We start from the raw sequence: 17,143 nt of genomic DNA on the forward strand, positions 1-17,143 counted from the left end.
GTTATGAGCGCGCGACACCACCAGGCGAAAGCAGCCAATCGCGGAGCAGCTCAAGTCCCGCAGGGTCAGTGGTGGCTCAGGTGCCTTGTCATAAGCCGAGCGACGGTTTGTAGAGCTGTCTTTCCCGGGAATTAGCGATCCCTCGACCCTGCTAGAAAAAAAAGAGAGGGATGTCTCTGCGCTGCGGGGGCGCCGCCTGCGCCGTGGGGCCCTGGGTGAGCGGCGGGGCGAGCAGGGTGCGGGCCGGGGTGGAAGGGCTCCCATCTCTTCAGAGCGCCCAATAATAAGGCCAGCACTTACTGAGCGTTGACTTTTAGCTAGGCGCTGATCTAACATTTTTCATGTAGTATCTCATTTAATTCTCCCGACACACGATCGGGTAGAGTCTCTGGTATTGGTTTGTAGGTCTCTGGCAGGTGATGAGGGCTTTTTTTCCTGCTGTCAGAGTGATCTGAACCCTGTATTAGTTGGAGCATTATAGGAGCACTGCGTTGAGCACGCCAAATTCCTACTTGTGATGGGCTCTTACTTTGTACTAGACACCAGTCTGGGCTATGAGAACAAAAACCTGTGCTCTACCTTTAGCGGCAGAGTGATCAAATGCAGTAGCAGTCCCGCAGCACCCTAACAGGCACTCTTTTTTAATTGTTGAAGGTTCTCTTGCGTTGCATGTACTGACTCGTGAATTTTAGTGTTTTGGCTATCGTACACGTTTGTGTTCAGATCTAGAAGCCAGTGGTTTCTTACGGTCAGCAAATGTATATTGAGTGACTACCGTGTTCAAACATAGAATGTAATATAGAAAATTAAAACATTAGGTTTGGTTTCCCTCCTTTCAGTTCTCTGAAACCAACTGAGCATTACCTCTACATTTTAACACCTATGTCTATCCAAAGCCCAAATAAGAGAGACTTACTGCAAATTTCCTTTTAAACGTCCTTGACTCAACTCAGGAGTGGAAAATTGAAAGCTGTGGCATCTCGTTATTGCAGTTTAAACTTTATGAAAGACAGACTTTTAGTAGTTAAGTGGGTTACATGAAAGTGTGACATATGTGAGCCAGGTCCAAAGGTTTCCAAATCTATTGTACCTCTAGCAGTAAACATTTAGCTCCCATTCTCTTTTAGGTTTCGTTTGTTCTTAAAAAGAGACTTTAATCCTAGATTCTGAGCTCCTACACAGAGCTTGAAAATTGTTCAGTATAATTTCTCTATCAGTTCTATGGTTTTACTCTCTCTTTTTAGGTATTTAAATAGGTTAAAACTAAGTTATTTCAAACCCCACTATATACATGTCTTACCGAACTCTGTCTTTAGGTATTTGGAAGATATTTATGCAGTCCAGTCAGAGCAGTAAGTTCCTTGCCAGATAAAAAAAAAGAATTCTTACAAAATGGACCAGACCTTCAAGATTTTGTATCTGGTGATCTTGCGGACAAGAGCAAGTGGGATGAGTATAAAGGAAACTTAAAACGCCAGAAAGGAGAAAGGTAATTGAAATTTTGAGATAAATTCCTTCATTGTGCATTATTTTCAGATATAACCAAGCCCAAATTATAATTTTAATCAGACTTGGTATATTTAGCTAAAAATCATTAGAAAGAAGTGATAACAGCCATTTACAACAACGTGGATGGAACTAGAGGGTATTATGCTAGTGAAATAAGTCAATCAGAGAGACAATTATCGTATGATCTTACTGATATGTGGAATTTGAGAAACAAGGCAGAGGATCATAGGGGAAGAGAGGAAAAAATGAAACAAGATGAAACCAGAGAGGGAGACAAACCATAAGTGACTCTTAATCTTAGGAAACAAACTGAGGGTTGCTGGAGTGGAGGGGGTGGGAGGGATGGGGTGGCTGGGTGCTGGACATTAGGGAGGGTATGTTGTTGTGAGCGCTGTATGTTGTGTAAGACTGATGAATCACAGACCTGTACCCCTGAAACAAATAATGCATTATATGTTAATAAAAAAAGAGAAAGAGAGAGAGAGAGATAACAGACATAGAACAGGTAAATAGCTGAAATTGTTGGAATCCTCTTGACAGTTTTTCTTCAGTCTTCCTAGGACTTACCCATCCTATACTACCATCTCCCTTTGTGCATTCAGCATAAAATTTCTTCAGAGAACAAACATCACCTTGCTTCTAGTCGATTTGATCTTGATAAATTTTTCATTGTTACTGGGTATTGATGATCTAACTTGTTGCTTCTCCTATTCAATGTACGTATGACCTATGGATACTTTGCCTTAATTCAAAAGAATGATGAGGGAATTTTGCAGAGAAGACAAATTGTTTTGGGAGATACCTTACCCAACAACTTCTAGTTCACAAGTGGATGTAAGTCAGGGGGAACCTGAGGATACATAGTCTTCACTCCAACGTTTAGATTTTTTTTTCATTTAATAACCGTCATAAATTTGGAATGTAGAGCAGAAAGAACACTTGTGGGATCTCTCCTTTCTCTGAACAAATAGATAACTTTTGTCAGTATTATTCACTGGGGAATGAGATATTCAAAAACTTCCTCATTCTTTCATTAAGATAGCATTACTTTGTGACTTTGCAAAAGGTAGACATGAGCATAGTGCTCTGTTAGACACGATTACGAGGGTTTTCTGAAGTGGTTTGAACAAACCTAAATTTGAGTCTCTGTTCTTATGACAGAAATTGTAAGAGTTAACCCCAGGATTATGGAAAAAAAACTCTGCACTAAGAATTGTTACAGAGCAAAGTAACTTCAAAGCTGTGTGATTATTTGGGAACATATTTGTTAATGGATAGTTATGTTTGGCTTTCCTCAGGTTAAGACTACCTCCTTGGCTAAAGACAGAGATTCCCATGGGGAAGAATTACAATAAACTTAAAAATACATTGCGGAATTTGAATCTCCATACAGTAAGTTTCAAAGTGTTAAATGTCCCTCTTAATTAAAAGTTGTAGTGTTTCTGCATATGTGTAACTTAAAATTTAATAAAACACATATCAAAAACAGCAAGGAAAGTGAATAAAGATGTTTAGGGATGCATTATTATCAGTAATGGAAATGCATTTTTTTAAGAGATTTTGTTTGTTCATTTGAGACACAGAGGTACAGAGAGAGAGCATGAGCATGGGGAGACACAGAGGGAAAAGCAGGCTCCCCGCTGAGCCAGGAGCCCGATCTGGGACTTGATCCCAGGACCTTGGGATCATGACCTGAGCCAAAGGCAGACGCTTAACCATCTGAGCCACCCAGGTGCCCCTGGAAATACATTTAAAAATCATTTTCCCGGGGCATCTGGCTGGCCCAGTCGGTAGAGCATGCAACTCTTGATCTTGAGATTGTGAATTCAAACCCCATGTTGGGTGTAGAGATTACTTAAAATTAAAATTAAAAAAATTTTTTTTTAGGGACGACTGGGTGGCCCAGTCGGTTGAGTGTCTGCCTTCAGCTCAGGTCATGATTCCAGGATCCTGGGATCGAATCTGACATCAGGCTCCAGGCTCAGCAGGGAGCCTGCTTCTCCCTCTGCCTGCTGCTCCCCCTCCTTGTGCGTGCACTCGCTCTCCCCTCTCTCTCTCTCTGACAAATAAGTAAAATCTTAAAAAAAAATTTTTTAAATCATTTTCCTTGCAAAAGAAACAAAAGGTAATTAATATTTCTTAATTTCACACTTAATAGTACAAAAAAAGATTTTTTTCCCCTGCAACGTAGGAGATGAGAGGTTTTTTCTATGTTTTATATTACAAATTAAATACATGCTTATTGGAAAGAATATAATGTTAAATGTGAAGCATAATATATGCAATTGCAAACGTTAACTACACCATTTTTATTTTTTAGCATATTTCCATCCAGACCTTCTTTGCACGTATAAAATATATCCATTCTTATTGTTTTTAATTTAAAAATGGGATCCTAATATATATACAGTTTGACAGTTTAACAGCATTTTTGAATAGTGACTTTCTTCATAAATACATTGTAAAGAATGGACAGTTTAAAATGCCTGATGACTAATTTGCTCAGTTGGTTAATATTTTCAACTTGATTGTATTCCATTCCTTTTTACTCACAGGTGTGTGAGGAAGCTCGATGTCCCAACATTGGGGAATGTTGGGGAGGTGGGGAGTACGCCACTGCCACAGCCACAATCATGGTAAGAACAACCTCAGCCAATAGAGTTTTAGTCTAGAAACTGAAAGGGATATTTTACGTCTTTCTCCTAAAAATGTGCACTCTGAATCTCTGGCCAGATTTTTTGTTACATATGAATTTATGAGAAATATGAGAGAAAAAACCTGACAAAATAATCTAGGCTGATACGCTCTCATCCTTCTCTGAATAAATCTATTACTGATTTTTCCATGTATGTGACAGTTAATCATGTGCTGCATTGAGATACCTCTTCTGTTAATTTTTGGAAATGTTATTCATGATTGCTTAACTTTTTCCCCTTAAACAATAATAAGCATTTATTTTTCTCTCTCATGGCCCTTCAGTTGCCTGGGGTACTTGAGGCAACTGAAGGGGGCTGAAAATGGACTGCAGGAAGTAGGTTGAGGTCTCAGGGTCCAGGTCTGCTCCACAGAGCTTTATTCTCCTTAGACCAGCAGGTCTCCAAGCCATATTCTTATCATGAAGAATGGAAAGCACCAGAGAGCAAGCAAACCATCCATGCACACTTGAGGCCTCTGCTTGGTCATGCCTGCTCTCATCCTGTTGGCCAAAGTAAATCACATGGCCAAGCCGAACAGCAGTGGATGTAGAGATATAAGCTCCCCCCTCCTCAGTAGGAGGGCCCTGAAAGTTAAATGAAAAAGAGTGAGATGTATAATCTTAATATGGTGGAGTCAGAATTGGTATTAACTGTGCACACTACCGTATTTATCCATAGGGGCTTAGAGATTGAGGTATTGGGGTTAAATCTAATTGTGTGCAACTGAAAGTTCATACTTGTCTGGGAATGTCTGTGTTGTACCAGTAGGAGGCTGTTTACCTGAGGAACCAAGGATTCTTATGAAATGGAGCCGGCTGCAGAGCTTATCCAAGTTATAGAACCTCAGTTCTTGAAGGAAGGAGTGATTTTGAACACTCCATGATGGAAATCTCTGGTTTCATCCCTTGCCTGGCCCTTCCCCACTGACTCATGACTGGTTTCTGGGAAGAGTTCATTGTTTCAGTAAATCCCTATGGGATGTTGGGACCATAGAAATGAGTTCACCCCCCTCCCCCGGGGGGGTGGGCATTAAACATAAAGAGGAGCTTTTTCCTCCAAAATCTCAACCCATCACTTTGCAGGTTTGAAACTCCAGTGGCCCCAGAACATCTGCAATGGCTATGCTTGGCAGGAGCCAGAACATGGTAGTTACCTGTAGCAGCAGAAGCAGTGTCCTGAAGAATAAGCCAAAGGAAGCAGATTTTATGTGTTTTCTGTTTCATCTATTTAACAAGGAGCTGCACCTTCTGTTTAACTCCTACAGAGACCTACATGTTGATATGTTAATTGAATATTTTATTTCCTTTAAAATCATTAAAAAAATAAAATCACTTTTATTAATATCAAATAGGTACAAAAGAATCTTTATAAACTATATGTAGGTTTTAAAGAGTAACAGTATAGTTGACAGCCTGATACCTCCAGTTTGAGAGTAGAACATTAATATTATCTTTGAACCTCCCTGTACATCCTTTCCTGATCGCATCACCTTTTTTTTTTCCTTTAACTTTTTTTTTTAGTAGGCTTCACACCCAGCATGGAACCCAGCATGCAGCTTGAACTCTTGACCCTGAGATCAATACCTGAGCTGAACCAACTGAACCACCCAGGCGCCCCTCCTTTAACACCATTTTTAATCCTGAGCTTACCATTTCCTTTTCTTTTTTTTTTTTTAGGATTTTATTTATTTTTTAACAGAGAGAGAGTCAGTGAGAGAGGGAACACAAGCAAGAGGAGTGGGAGAGGGAGAAGCAGGCTTCCTGCCAAGCAGGGAGCCCGATGATGGGGCTCGATCCCAGGACCCTGCATCATGACCTGAGCTGAAGGCAGACGCTTAACAACTGACCCACCCAGGCACCCCATACATTTTCTTTTCTTTCCAGTTTTATTACATATATTTGTATTTCTTAACTGTATTTTGTTTACCTTTGAATGTTTCAAATTTCCTATAAGCAAAATCAAACTATATTCATTTTTCGTAACTTGCTTTATTCTGTCAGCATATGTTCTTTCGGGTCATCCATCTATGTGATTTAAATTATAACATTTCTGTTCTAGTTGATGGGTGACACATGTACAAGAGGTTGCAGATTTTGTTCTGTGAAAACTGCAAGAAATCCGCCTCCACTGGATGCCAGTGAGCCCTACAATACTGCAAAGGCAATTGCAGAGTGGGGTCTGGATTATGTTGTCTTGACATCTGTGGATCGAGATGGTTAGTGCGTCATCATTGCCTCTTCCAGAAATTGGCCCTTAATAAGTTGTGACATCATCTTGAGCAGTGGACTCTTTTGTTTCTAGATTTGCCTGATGGAGGAGCTGAGCATTTTGCAAAGACTGTATCATACTTAAAGGAAAGGTACTTGTTTTTGCATTTGCTTGTGTAATTTGAGGACTTTTTTTTAGCCCATATAAATTCAGTTTCTTTAAGGTGTTTACCTTAAAGCAGAGGTTATTAACCTTTTAGGGGATTATAAACCCTTCTGATAACCTCCTGGAAATTATGTGGTCTTTTCTCCAGAAAAAGTATATTCAAACATACAGATACATATTTGCATAAAATTTTAGGGATTCAGCAGCAAAGACTTAACGGACCTTTAGGCCATAGAACCTGTCCTTCATATTTGAGTGTCAGTTTAAACTTTGAGTAATTTTTAAGAGATGTATAACACTGCAGTCTTCCCGGCACTAATTTTGAATAAATCATCATCTAGAAGTATATAGAATGAGATAAGCTCCCACATTGTTAAAGTATGCAATGCTTGATATAGATTTTATCCATATTCATATGCCCTGGGAAATTTACCCATGATCCACATTTTATTAATATTCAGTTCCATCTATTTAAAAAGCATTAAAAAAGGAGTTATGCTTGCTTCGTACAGCTTAGTGCTAGTTGAGCACCTAGCACTTAGTAGATCCTTTTTTTAATGATTCCCCTAGTGTTTTCTATTTTATTTAATAGTTTACTTTAAAAAGTTCTGTTGCAACCCACTAAATTGACTTCACAAACAAAGGTGATGTGTCTCACCTTTACAATTAAAAAAACAGTGAGTTATAAGCTATGTTCTTTCAACCTTTCTTTTATCTTATGAGAGGGTATGTATGTGGTCCTTTTTACATCTGTTCTCTCAGGAAACAGGTCCAGAAACTTTGCCATTGGGTTTGTGAAAAAATTTATCAGCTGTCCTAGTCATTTCTACTGCTGTCAGAGGGAACAGCACTATGACCTAGTTCACATTTTAATGCTTGAATGCATAGATATAGCCAGAATATAAATAAGAAGATTAATGTTTAACTTGTATTTCATTTAAGCAAAGCTTATGACTCAGCAACTCAGAAAACAGTTTTTAAAACCCACAGCACTTGTGAAATATTTGCCTGAGGAAAGGAGGATGTCACTATTTGATGAATTTTTAAAGAAATCAGAATTAAAGCAATCAAATACTATTTGCATTCACATAAGAATTGTCCCAATGTAGGGGCGCCTGGGTGGCTCAGTTGGTTGAGCGGCTGCCTTCGGCTCAGGTCATGATCCTGGAGTCCCGGGATCGAGTCCCACATCGGGCTCCCTGCTCAGCGGGGAGTCTGCTTCTCCCTCTGACCCTCTTCCCTCTCGTGCTCTCTGTCTCTCATTCTCTCTCTCTCACATAAATAAATAAAATCTTTAAAAAAAAGAATTGTCCCAATTTACTTTCCAAAGAATAAAAAAATATTTTATATTTCATGTTTTAATGTTTATATTTGAATTCTTTTAAGCAACTTTCTTTTCTTTATTTATTTTTTAAGATTTTATTTATTTATGTGAGAGAGAATGAGAGGGGGAGGGTCAGAGGGAGAAGCAGACCCCCCACTAAACAGGGAGCCTGATGTGGGACTCAATCCCAGGACTCCAGGATCATGACCTGAGCTGAAGGCAGTCACTTAACCAACTGAGCCACCCAGGCGCCCGAGCAACTTAATACTGCTCAATAAAGTATAAATCTATTAATCTCAAAATTTTTTCTGATCATTATTTGCAAGCAGATCTGTTGTAACTGCTATGTATGTAATATTTGATGTTCAGGGTTTTTTTTGTTTTGTTTTTCATATAACAGTTTATATATGAACATTTGTATGTTCATGCTTTCTAAAGCATGATTCCCAGATTGGCAAGATTCTAAAGATAACTGTGTTGAAACTGATACCAAACGAGTACTGGTAATTTCTGTTTTGAGCAATAGTTATGTGAATTCTTTGCCTCAGTTTGATACTTATTTTTTTTCCCTCATAGGAATCCAAAAATTCTTGTGGAATGTCTCACCCCTGATTTCAGAGGAGATCTAAAAGCAATAGAAAAAGTTGCTCTGTCAGGATTGGATGTGTATGCACATAATGTAGAAACAGTTCCAGAATTACAGAGGTGATTTCATGTACAGAGTCACATTGGCAAGTTTGGAGGGCCAGAATCTGCTATCTTCTCTCATGTTTTGCAGGGGAGAACTTTCTATTTGACTTTTACAAAATGAGCTCTGTTTCTTTTCTTAACAAAAGCAACATATACGTATTATAGAAAAATCAGAAAATGTAGCCAACAAAAAGAGCATAAGCATCACCCGTAATATTTCCACCCAGTAATATCAATTACCATAACCTAAGTGTATATATTTATGTGCATGTGTGTATGTTTTGGTGCACATATACATCATGAGCATCTTTTTTTTTTTTAAATAGTATCATACTGCCAAGTGCCGATGAGTTATTTTTTCAAAGAATGATTGTAATTCTAAAAAGAAAAGACTTTTAAAATATTTATTTATTTATTTATTTATTTATTTATTTATTTGAGAGAGAGTGAGAGAAAGCACAAGATGGGGAAAGGTCAGAGGGAGAAGCAGACTCCCCGCTGAGCAGGGAGCCCGATGTGGGGCTCAATCCCAGGACTCCAGGATCATGACCTGAGCCAAAGACAGTTGCATAACCAACTGAGCCACCCAAGCGTCCCAAGAAAAGATTTTTAAAAATACATTTGGCACTGGGGACGCCTGGGTGGCTCAGTCGTTTTTCAGCTTAGGTCATGATCCCAGGGTCCTGGGATCGAGCCCTGCATCGGGCTCCCTGCTCCGCGGGAAGCCTGCTTCTCCCTCTCCCATTCCCCCTGCTTGTGTTCCCTCTCTCATTGTGTCTCTCTCTGTCAAATAAAGAAGTAAAATCTTAAAAAAAAAATACATTTGGCACTAAAATATGCAATAAGTGATACAAAAGGAACACTTATCTTTCAGATGTATCTTCCATCTCTTAAAAGGTAGGTACTATTCTTTCTAATAACGTTAATAGGAAACTTTACAGATTGTTATGCCACATTAATGATCATATTCATATTTCAGAAAGATGAAAATTTAACCTTCAGGCAAGATTAACGTGTTTATTTAATTTTAGTAAAGTATATTTGGCAGTGATCTTAATAGCTGCTACACATTATCTGTATTATAGAACTTGAAAAAAGTATGATAAACAATAACCAGCCTTTCCACTAAATCATAAACATTAGGGAGCATAACAAAGCCAATGGAGAAATACTTTCTAGAGTAGTTATGTTTGGTATTGTCGGGTTTTGTGGTTATTTTTAAATTCACAAATTGGTTTCCTTTCTTCCTGTGAACTGGTCTCTGATTAAAAATAACAGCAAGTCAGTTACACAAAATAAAGGTGCATTAGGATTCAGACATATACTGGATTAACGTCAGCTGAGAAGCAACTCCTTCCTTTTGGCCTTCTCGCCATTTAAAACGTGGTGGTTTGGCTGCTGTTGAAGTCTGACACACGGCCTATTCCAGCGCTGTCATTTCTCATGATACTACCACCAGTGGGTGCCAATTTCCCTGGTTTCACATAAGAAACATTATCCTTTCCAGTGAAAATTCCAGAACCATGCATTTTTACCTAAGAGATGTCAGTGTCGTATACTGACCAGCAGAGGGCAGCTTGGTCTTTAGAAAAGAACTGAACATAAAAGTTTCAGACCTCTGAAATGTGGGTACATGTTAAACAGTTTTTCCTTTGTTCGGTATTGAGATTTTCTTCCACTCTTTTTTCTCTTCTCTCTTGACTATCCCTTACAATCACTCATTCTCGGCTTCGAATTTTGGTTTCTCAATGAGTAATTCATAAACCGAATTACTTCCATTCTAGTTTTCTCTGCCCTGGGCTTGAAAGGCTTTAAAGGTAGACAGAACTACGGGGCCCAGTGAAGCCTGATTTTCTTCACAAAAGTCACAGCTAGATATTTGTGCACAAATGCTAGGATTGAGCGACATGATGTAATATAATGTCCAGAATGTCCTTTCCCGGTCTTTTAACTTGCTTGCATAACTATGTACTCAGTTGAGCTTGTGGTTATTCTTGCTGACAACAGCCCTGCTGTTTTCAAGGAAAGTTCGTGATCCCCGGGCCAATTTCAACCAGTCTCTGCGCGTACTGAAACACGCCAAGGAGGTTCGGCCTGGTGTGATTTCTAAAACATCTATAATGTTGGGCTTAGGCGAAAATGATGAGCAAATATATGCAACAATGAAAGGTAAAGAAATTGGAAAATGAAAACTCTTTTTCATTTAATTTGAGTAATAGCAGGAACTCCATTTTGAAGGCCGTGTTATGCTTCCTCCATAGTCTCAGCGAAAGTGCCAATAAGAACAAAGTACAGAATATGATTATAATAGCAGCATAAAAAGTAAGGAAGTAGTTTTCTTTTTTTAAAGATTTTATTTATTTATTTGTCAGAGGGAAAGCACAGAGGGAGAGTGGGGAAAGGGAGAAGCAGACTCCCCGCTGCTCAGGGAGCACAACACGGACTTGATCCCAGGACCCTGGGATCATGACCTGAGCTGAAGGCAGACGCTTAACTGACTGAGCCACCCAGGCGCCCAGAAGTATGTTTTCTTAGAACACTATGGAATGTTATGCAGAAAGGATATGAAATTTGTATCCCATTTTATTCCGTACCCTTTAATCAAGTGAAAATAATATTTTATCCAGATTTCTTATTTAGTTATTGCATAGTTTTAAGAGCCCGCCAGGTACCAGGAGCTCTGACAGGCAGTGACAAGTTGAATAAGATGAAGCCAGGCCTTTGAGGAAGAGCTTACTGGTAACGTCACATAATATGATGTGCTTTGGACTTTGCTGAATCTTAGTCTCATAACCCCATCTGCTTTATGATTCTTGGGCTTTATAAATTGTAAAAAACAAAACAAAACAAAGACAAAAAAAACCCTGTTATTTACATGAGGATCCTTTGCCTACTTGCAGTTATTTATTGGTTCTAAGAGTAACAAGTGCAAATAGTAATTAAAGGCTCCTCTTGGGGCACCTGGGTGGCTCAGTCGTTGGGTGCCTACCTTCGGCTCAGGTCATAATCCCAGGGACCTGGGATCGAGCCCCGCATCGGGCTCCCTGCTCGACGGGAAGCCTGCTTCTCCCTCTCCCACTCCCCCTGCTTGTGTTCCCTCTCTCGCTGTCTCTGTCAAATAAATAAATAAAAAATCTTTAAAAAAAAAAAAAGCTCCTCTTTACTAGAGTAAAATTACAGTTGTACTAGAAAGATTCCGATACATGAGAGGTCAAATCACATCCTCCAAGCATATCTTGCACAGGTACTAAAACTGAGTATATCATGTCTGGTCTATAATATGAGTGATTTCAGGCCTTTTGTATACCATTCCCTTCCTCTTTTCTGCCCAACAGACTCCTGCTCGAAGTACCCTTAACCCATATTTTAGCATTTATTCCATAGTATTAGAGTTATTTGTCCTTCTTTCTGTCAGCCCCTCATGACTGTCTTACTCATTCCTATGTTTCCAATCCTTTTCATATTCCCTGGCACTTTTAAATGGATAGATATAGTCTTACTCCCCAACATCAGGGTTTTGGGACAGTGTAAAATTCACACTGTTCTGCAGTAAAATTATGCCCAGGGAAATTATGCTTAAATCTACAATTACAGCATCATAAAAACATCTGCCAATGGAGCGTCTGGCTTCCTCAGTCTGTGGAGCATATGACTCTTGATCTCAGGGTTCTGAGTTTGAGTCCCACCTTGGGTGTAGAGATTACTTAAAAATAAAAAAATCTTGGGGCGCCTGGCTGGCCCAGTCTATAGAGCATGCAACTCTGGATCTCGGGATCATAAGTTCGTACCCCCTTTTGGGTGTAGCGATTAGTTAAAAATAAATTTTTTTTCTAAGTTAAGAAATCTTTAAAAACAATCTGTTAATGTAATGTGTGCCTTTTTTCTACAGCACTTCGTGAAGCCGATGTGGACTGTTTGACTTTAGGACAATATATGCAACCAACAAAGCGCCACCTTAAGGTATTGCTATCTTGAATTACCGAACGTTCACTGGTAATTTGAATTAGATCTTTGTCGTCCATAGGTACAATTAAGAAGCTGCTGACTTTCTACTGTAATGTTCCCTGTATATTTCCAAGTCCCAGTTTCCTTTTTATTATCTGCATAAAGCCAACAGATATACTGGCACTTTTTTTGCTGCCCTGAAAATTGTACGACTTCAGTGAATGTACAGGAAAAGAATTAAATAGTTGGGAAATGGCATTCATTCACACTTGGTCATCTTGTGATTTGTTTTAGAGTGACATGAGAGCCAGAGGTGAAGTAAAAAGGAAAAGTCAGTCTTCTTATTTCTGTATTGGACATTCGTTCGTTCAAGAACCTTTTGTCGAGTAGTGACTGTGTGCCAGACACAGGGCTGAGCACCAAAGACGAGACAAGACATGGAAGTCTGGTCCTCACGAACCTTAGAGATGTGATTAATTCTTGATTATACCTGTTAGTCAGTGAAGGAGTAATACAGATATGTAATCTCTATAGATAATCTCGTCTTTCTCATCTTTTGGAATAGTTAATGTACTACAAAATTGATGTTTTCCCTCCTCTCTAATTCCCCGTGATCGAGTACTGATAGAGGGGCCCAGTAACCAGTAGACAGGTCGTCTGTGCGGAAGGAGAGGAGAAAAGCCTCTGGGCAACTGGGTAAATTCTGAAGTGAAAACCATCCTGAATGCATGAGCATAGATTTTCTACAGAATCACAATGATTTAGGGAAATTCTAATATTTATCTGAATGAATTCTTTAAATGTAGGTTGACGAATACATTACTCCTGAAAAGTTCAAATACTGGGAAAAAGTAGGAAATGAACTTGGATTTCATTACACTGCTAGTGGCCCTCTGGTGCGTTCTTCATATAAAGCAGGTAAGTTAGACTGCAGGGCATGGTTTTATTTAGACCATAACTTTCCATGTTAAATTTATAATAGCTGTGGTTGCCTTTTGTAGGAAAAAATAAGTTTTTTTCTGGAACTTCCTTAGGAACTTTGCTCCATAGAGGACATGTTAAGGAAAAATTTCTCTTAAGCCTGTTTTTTTCTTTAAATAAAGAATCCGCTCCCCCTTTCTAGCTCAGCTACTGTGACGAAAGCAGGAGGAATCAGCTTATTCTTTGTGTGGATTTCAATAGTAGGTTATTCAGAAGTGACAAATACCAGTTAAGTATATAATGTGGTTTTTCTGAAAAATGTGTATTCATTCGCTGTCATGCCTGCTGCATCTCTAAACTCCTAATTTCAGATCAGTTTAAATCCTGAGAAGTAGCTGTTTGACTGCATTGCTGTTTCTCTTAATATCTCTGTGGTTTTCCTCCCAGAGGCAACGGGGAAAAAAATTCGTAAGGTTATTTTCCTTATAGAAATTGTTACTGTTTTTACTAGCTACACTGCAGTTCTTCACCTTTGTAATTTCAGCTCTTATTTTGATCAATAGCTTGAGCTGACTTATGAAAAGAAAAGCCTTTTCCAAGGGATAAAAAGTCATGTGATAATGGCCATCAAAAAGTCTATGAGAACATATCTGAAGCCTGAATTTAATCCAAAAAATGTTTATGTTTTCCCTGTCAGTTGGACATAACAATTACAATATCTTGAAGAATAAGCAGTTATTTTTGGATCAATCCAAACTACATGATTACTGTAAATGATCTTTTAGATGATTGTGTTATATATTGGGTTTAAATCATGGATATATTTAAATTAGGCATGCATTCTATTGGTAAAAACTAATGTTCATGTATTAGTGATGTTCAGTGTGTTCCTATAAAGAAATTCAGGACATTTCAATGAACTAACAACAGCTTATCCTAGTTATAAAACCCAAGACTTTGATTCAACACTGACTCACAGGATGTGGAGGCTTTGGAAGCCAATAAAGTGATTCTTCAAGCAAGAAGAATTCTGCTGGCAAGCTGAAAACCTCTGTAAAGAATAGAACTAACATCAGCTTCCAGAGTGGTTAGAGTAAAGTAAAATCACCTGCAAGGAGTTTTTATTTTGTTTTTTAAGGAAAACTTTTAACATTTATAAGAAAGTGAATTATGAACTTTTTAATGCTTTTAAAGTTACTAATAAAAGATCTACTATGTAGAGCATTAGACTCAGATGATGGGTTAGGGTCTGGTAATGTTGGTTCTGCTCCTGCCAGATTTAGATAAGGTCTAGAGGAGCATGGATAACTCTCCATTACTTGGCTGGGTTGTGAACCTTGGGATTCTTAGTGGTTGTGGTACACATATGATCATTGCAGTTATACGTGTATATAAGATGACATAGCAAAGTTCACCAGACTCATAAAACCAGGCCTGCGGTGCTGGGCTCTGCCAATAAGCACTGAGCTGTGCTGTAACAGTGAGAGACTAAATGGAACCCTAATGACCTGAAAAGGAAATGTGCCCCCTCTGAGCAGCTATCTTAATGCTCAGGCACAACTGAGGGGGTGGGGAGAAAGCCCATTATAAATGAAGAGCTCTTGCTTCCCTAGAGGGGAATAAGCTAAAGGGATTCCATCAGATGAGTCTGCTCAACTGCAATGAGGTCTGTTTTATAAACATCAGATCCAGGCTAATAATGTAGCAGAATTGCTCTCTGAAATGGATTGTGCCAACAGCAATACTTTGTCAGTGGTGAGGAATAGATAGTGCACATAAAGTGGAATAAATGTTCAAAAGCATACAATACAATAGTACGTAGATACGATAGGGTTACCCTTTTAAAATGTTGAGTTACTAGAAAGAATAACAGAGACTGTAGTGATAAAAAAATTTTTGTAAGCATTAGGGGTAGAGTTTACTTAAAAAAAAAGATAAAGCTAATGGGGTGCCTGGCTGGCTCAGTCAGCAGAGCATGCAACTCTTGATTTCAGGGTTGCAAGTTCAAGCTCCACATTGGGTGTAGACCTTAACATTAAAAAAATAATTAAAAAATAGAAGGGAAACACTGAAGTGTAATTCTGAATTTACGTTAAATTGGTAGTAATATGTTTTCATTTTTCCTAAATAGGTGAATTTTTCCTGAAAAATCTAGTGGCTAAAAGAAAAAAGTCCTCTCAAATATAACAAGACCTTCAAGATCACATGAATTGTGAATATCTGATTCCAATGGCTAATAGGAGTGGTACCAGAATGCCTGACTCCAGTGGACATACCTCAGTCTCTTTGTTTTAAGAAACACGTCGAGGGCGCCTGGGTGGCTCAGTTGGTTAAGCGACTGCCTTCGGCTCAGGTCATGATCCTGGAGTCCCGGGATCGAGTCCCACATCGGGCTCCCTGCTCGGCGGGGAGTCTGCTTCTCCCTCTGACCCTCTTCCCTCTCGTGCTTTCTATCTCTCATTCTCTCTATCTCTGAAATAAATAAATAAAATTAAAAAAAAAAACACGTCGACAGCTGTGCATATTTAATTAATTCACTTGCCTTTTAGCGTATCTTCTTTGTTCTATTAAACAATTGCTTGCTGTGATATAATCATAAAATATCTTTTAAGAGTTTTACTGTTAACAGTATAAATAAAAATACATGAAAAACTACTAGAAAAGCTTCCAATCCTATTACCTGTACATCATCGTCACATTTCACTTGTGAAAAATGACATACCGTGATGGAACAGAAACAGCTCGAGGCTGTGATCTGCTTCCTTACAGTCGGCATCTGTCCTTTACAGAATACTGCAGCATCGCTGGAATAATTTAGAAAGGCTGATGAGTTTGCATGTTGATTCTTTACATTGGGATGACTGCTTCAGACCTGCAAAATAGTTTCACAATAGTTACTTGGGTAGGACCTCGGGGAAACCAAGATCATGATGGTATCCGAAGACAGGGAAGTAGAACCTAAGAAAAAGGGTGTCAACCCTCATTTTACAGTAGTTTGCTACATCCACGTGTACTATCCCATTGATTCCTTCTATTTTTCACACCACTCCGGTAAGGGGGTTGTATGTGATGGTAATGACCTGAGGAGGATTTTCTTTCCCAGGTACTAGAATTCAACTTCATCTTTTGACTCTAAATCCTGTTTTTCTACTACATTCTTGCAAAGGAAGTTTTTAGATGGTTAAAATCATAAAATATATAATGTAGAAGGCCAGTTTGATTTTGAATTTTCAAATAGGCGAACTAATTTTTTTTTATAAAAGTAATGCATAACTTTGAACATGAGTTACATTTTAATTTAACTCGAAGGAGCCATATATACTTTGGCTTACTTTATAGATCCTAATAAATTTTGTTTTGTAAAATTACCCCAACTTTAAACATCTCAGGCAACCACCCTCCTTAAAATCTGTTATTTCAGGGGCGCCTGGCTGCTCAGTCAGTGGAGCGTATGATTCTTGATCTCAGGGTTGTGGGTTTGAGCCCCATACTGGATGTAGAGACTGCTTAAAAATAAAATCCTTAAATGAATAAAATAAAGCTTTCAAAAATCTTTTTTCACAGGAAAAATGGATTACTTTTCAGATTCTGATTCTGTGACATAATCTGGATATTTCCTAATTTTGCACAATGTAGGTGAATGGTAATGAAACATTTTAGCAGCAGCAGAATTTTGTCTAACGAA

At 38.6% G+C, this 17,143-nt stretch overlaps 1 protein-coding gene across 3 annotated transcripts; it reads left to right on the plus strand.

Moving 5' to 3' along the window:
- Window positions 1-48: 48 nt before the first annotated feature.
- On the plus strand, window positions 49-16,105 carry LIAS (lipoic acid synthetase). 3 transcript variants are annotated; one of them, XM_025887819.2, is made up of 11 exons: window positions 57-215; window positions 1,317-1,489; window positions 2,808-2,901; window positions 4,065-4,145; window positions 6,264-6,420; window positions 6,507-6,564; window positions 8,479-8,607; window positions 10,616-10,761; window positions 12,482-12,552; window positions 13,344-13,455; window positions 15,590-16,101. In XM_025887819.2, the coding sequence occupies exons 1-11, from the start codon at window positions 171-173 to the stop codon at window positions 15,643-15,645; spliced, it is 1,122 nt and encodes a 373-aa protein (XP_025743604.1). In that variant the 5' UTR covers window positions 57-170; the 3' UTR covers window positions 15,646-16,101. The 3 variants fall into 3 exon arrangements, 2 of the variants coding, with proteins under 2 accessions (XP_025743605.1, XP_025743604.1); XR_003211389.2 differs by lacking the exons at window positions 10,616-10,761; window positions 15,590-16,101 and having other exon boundaries at window positions 50-215; window positions 13,344-13,422; XM_025887820.2 differs by lacking the exons at window positions 2,808-2,901; window positions 6,264-6,420; window positions 6,507-6,564 and having other exon boundaries at window positions 49-215; window positions 15,590-16,105.
- Window positions 16,106-17,143: the final 1,038 nt, after the last annotated feature.

The sequence above is a fragment of the Callorhinus ursinus genome, unplaced genomic scaffold (assembly GCF_003265705.2).
Source record: "Callorhinus ursinus isolate GAN/ISIS: 27379988/994484 unplaced genomic scaffold, GSC_fseal_2.0 scaffold4, whole genome shotgun sequence".
Lineage (NCBI taxonomy): Eukaryota > Metazoa > Chordata > Mammalia > Carnivora > Otariidae > Callorhinus > Callorhinus ursinus.

Excerpts from the sequence above, each read along its gene's own strand:
- LIAS (XM_025887819.2), top strand. The coding sequence starts at position 171 with ATGTCTCTGCGCTGCGGGGGCGCCGCCTGCGCCGTGGGGCCCTGG. Across the intron at positions 6,421-6,506 it reads GACATCTGTGGATCGAGATG|ATTTGCCTGATGGAGGAGCT; the intron begins GTTAGTGCGTCA and ends TTTTGTTTCTAG. Across the intron at positions 8,608-10,615 it reads ACAGTTCCAGAATTACAGAG|GAAAGTTCGTGATCCCCGGG; the intron begins GTGATTTCATGT and ends GCTGTTTTCAAG.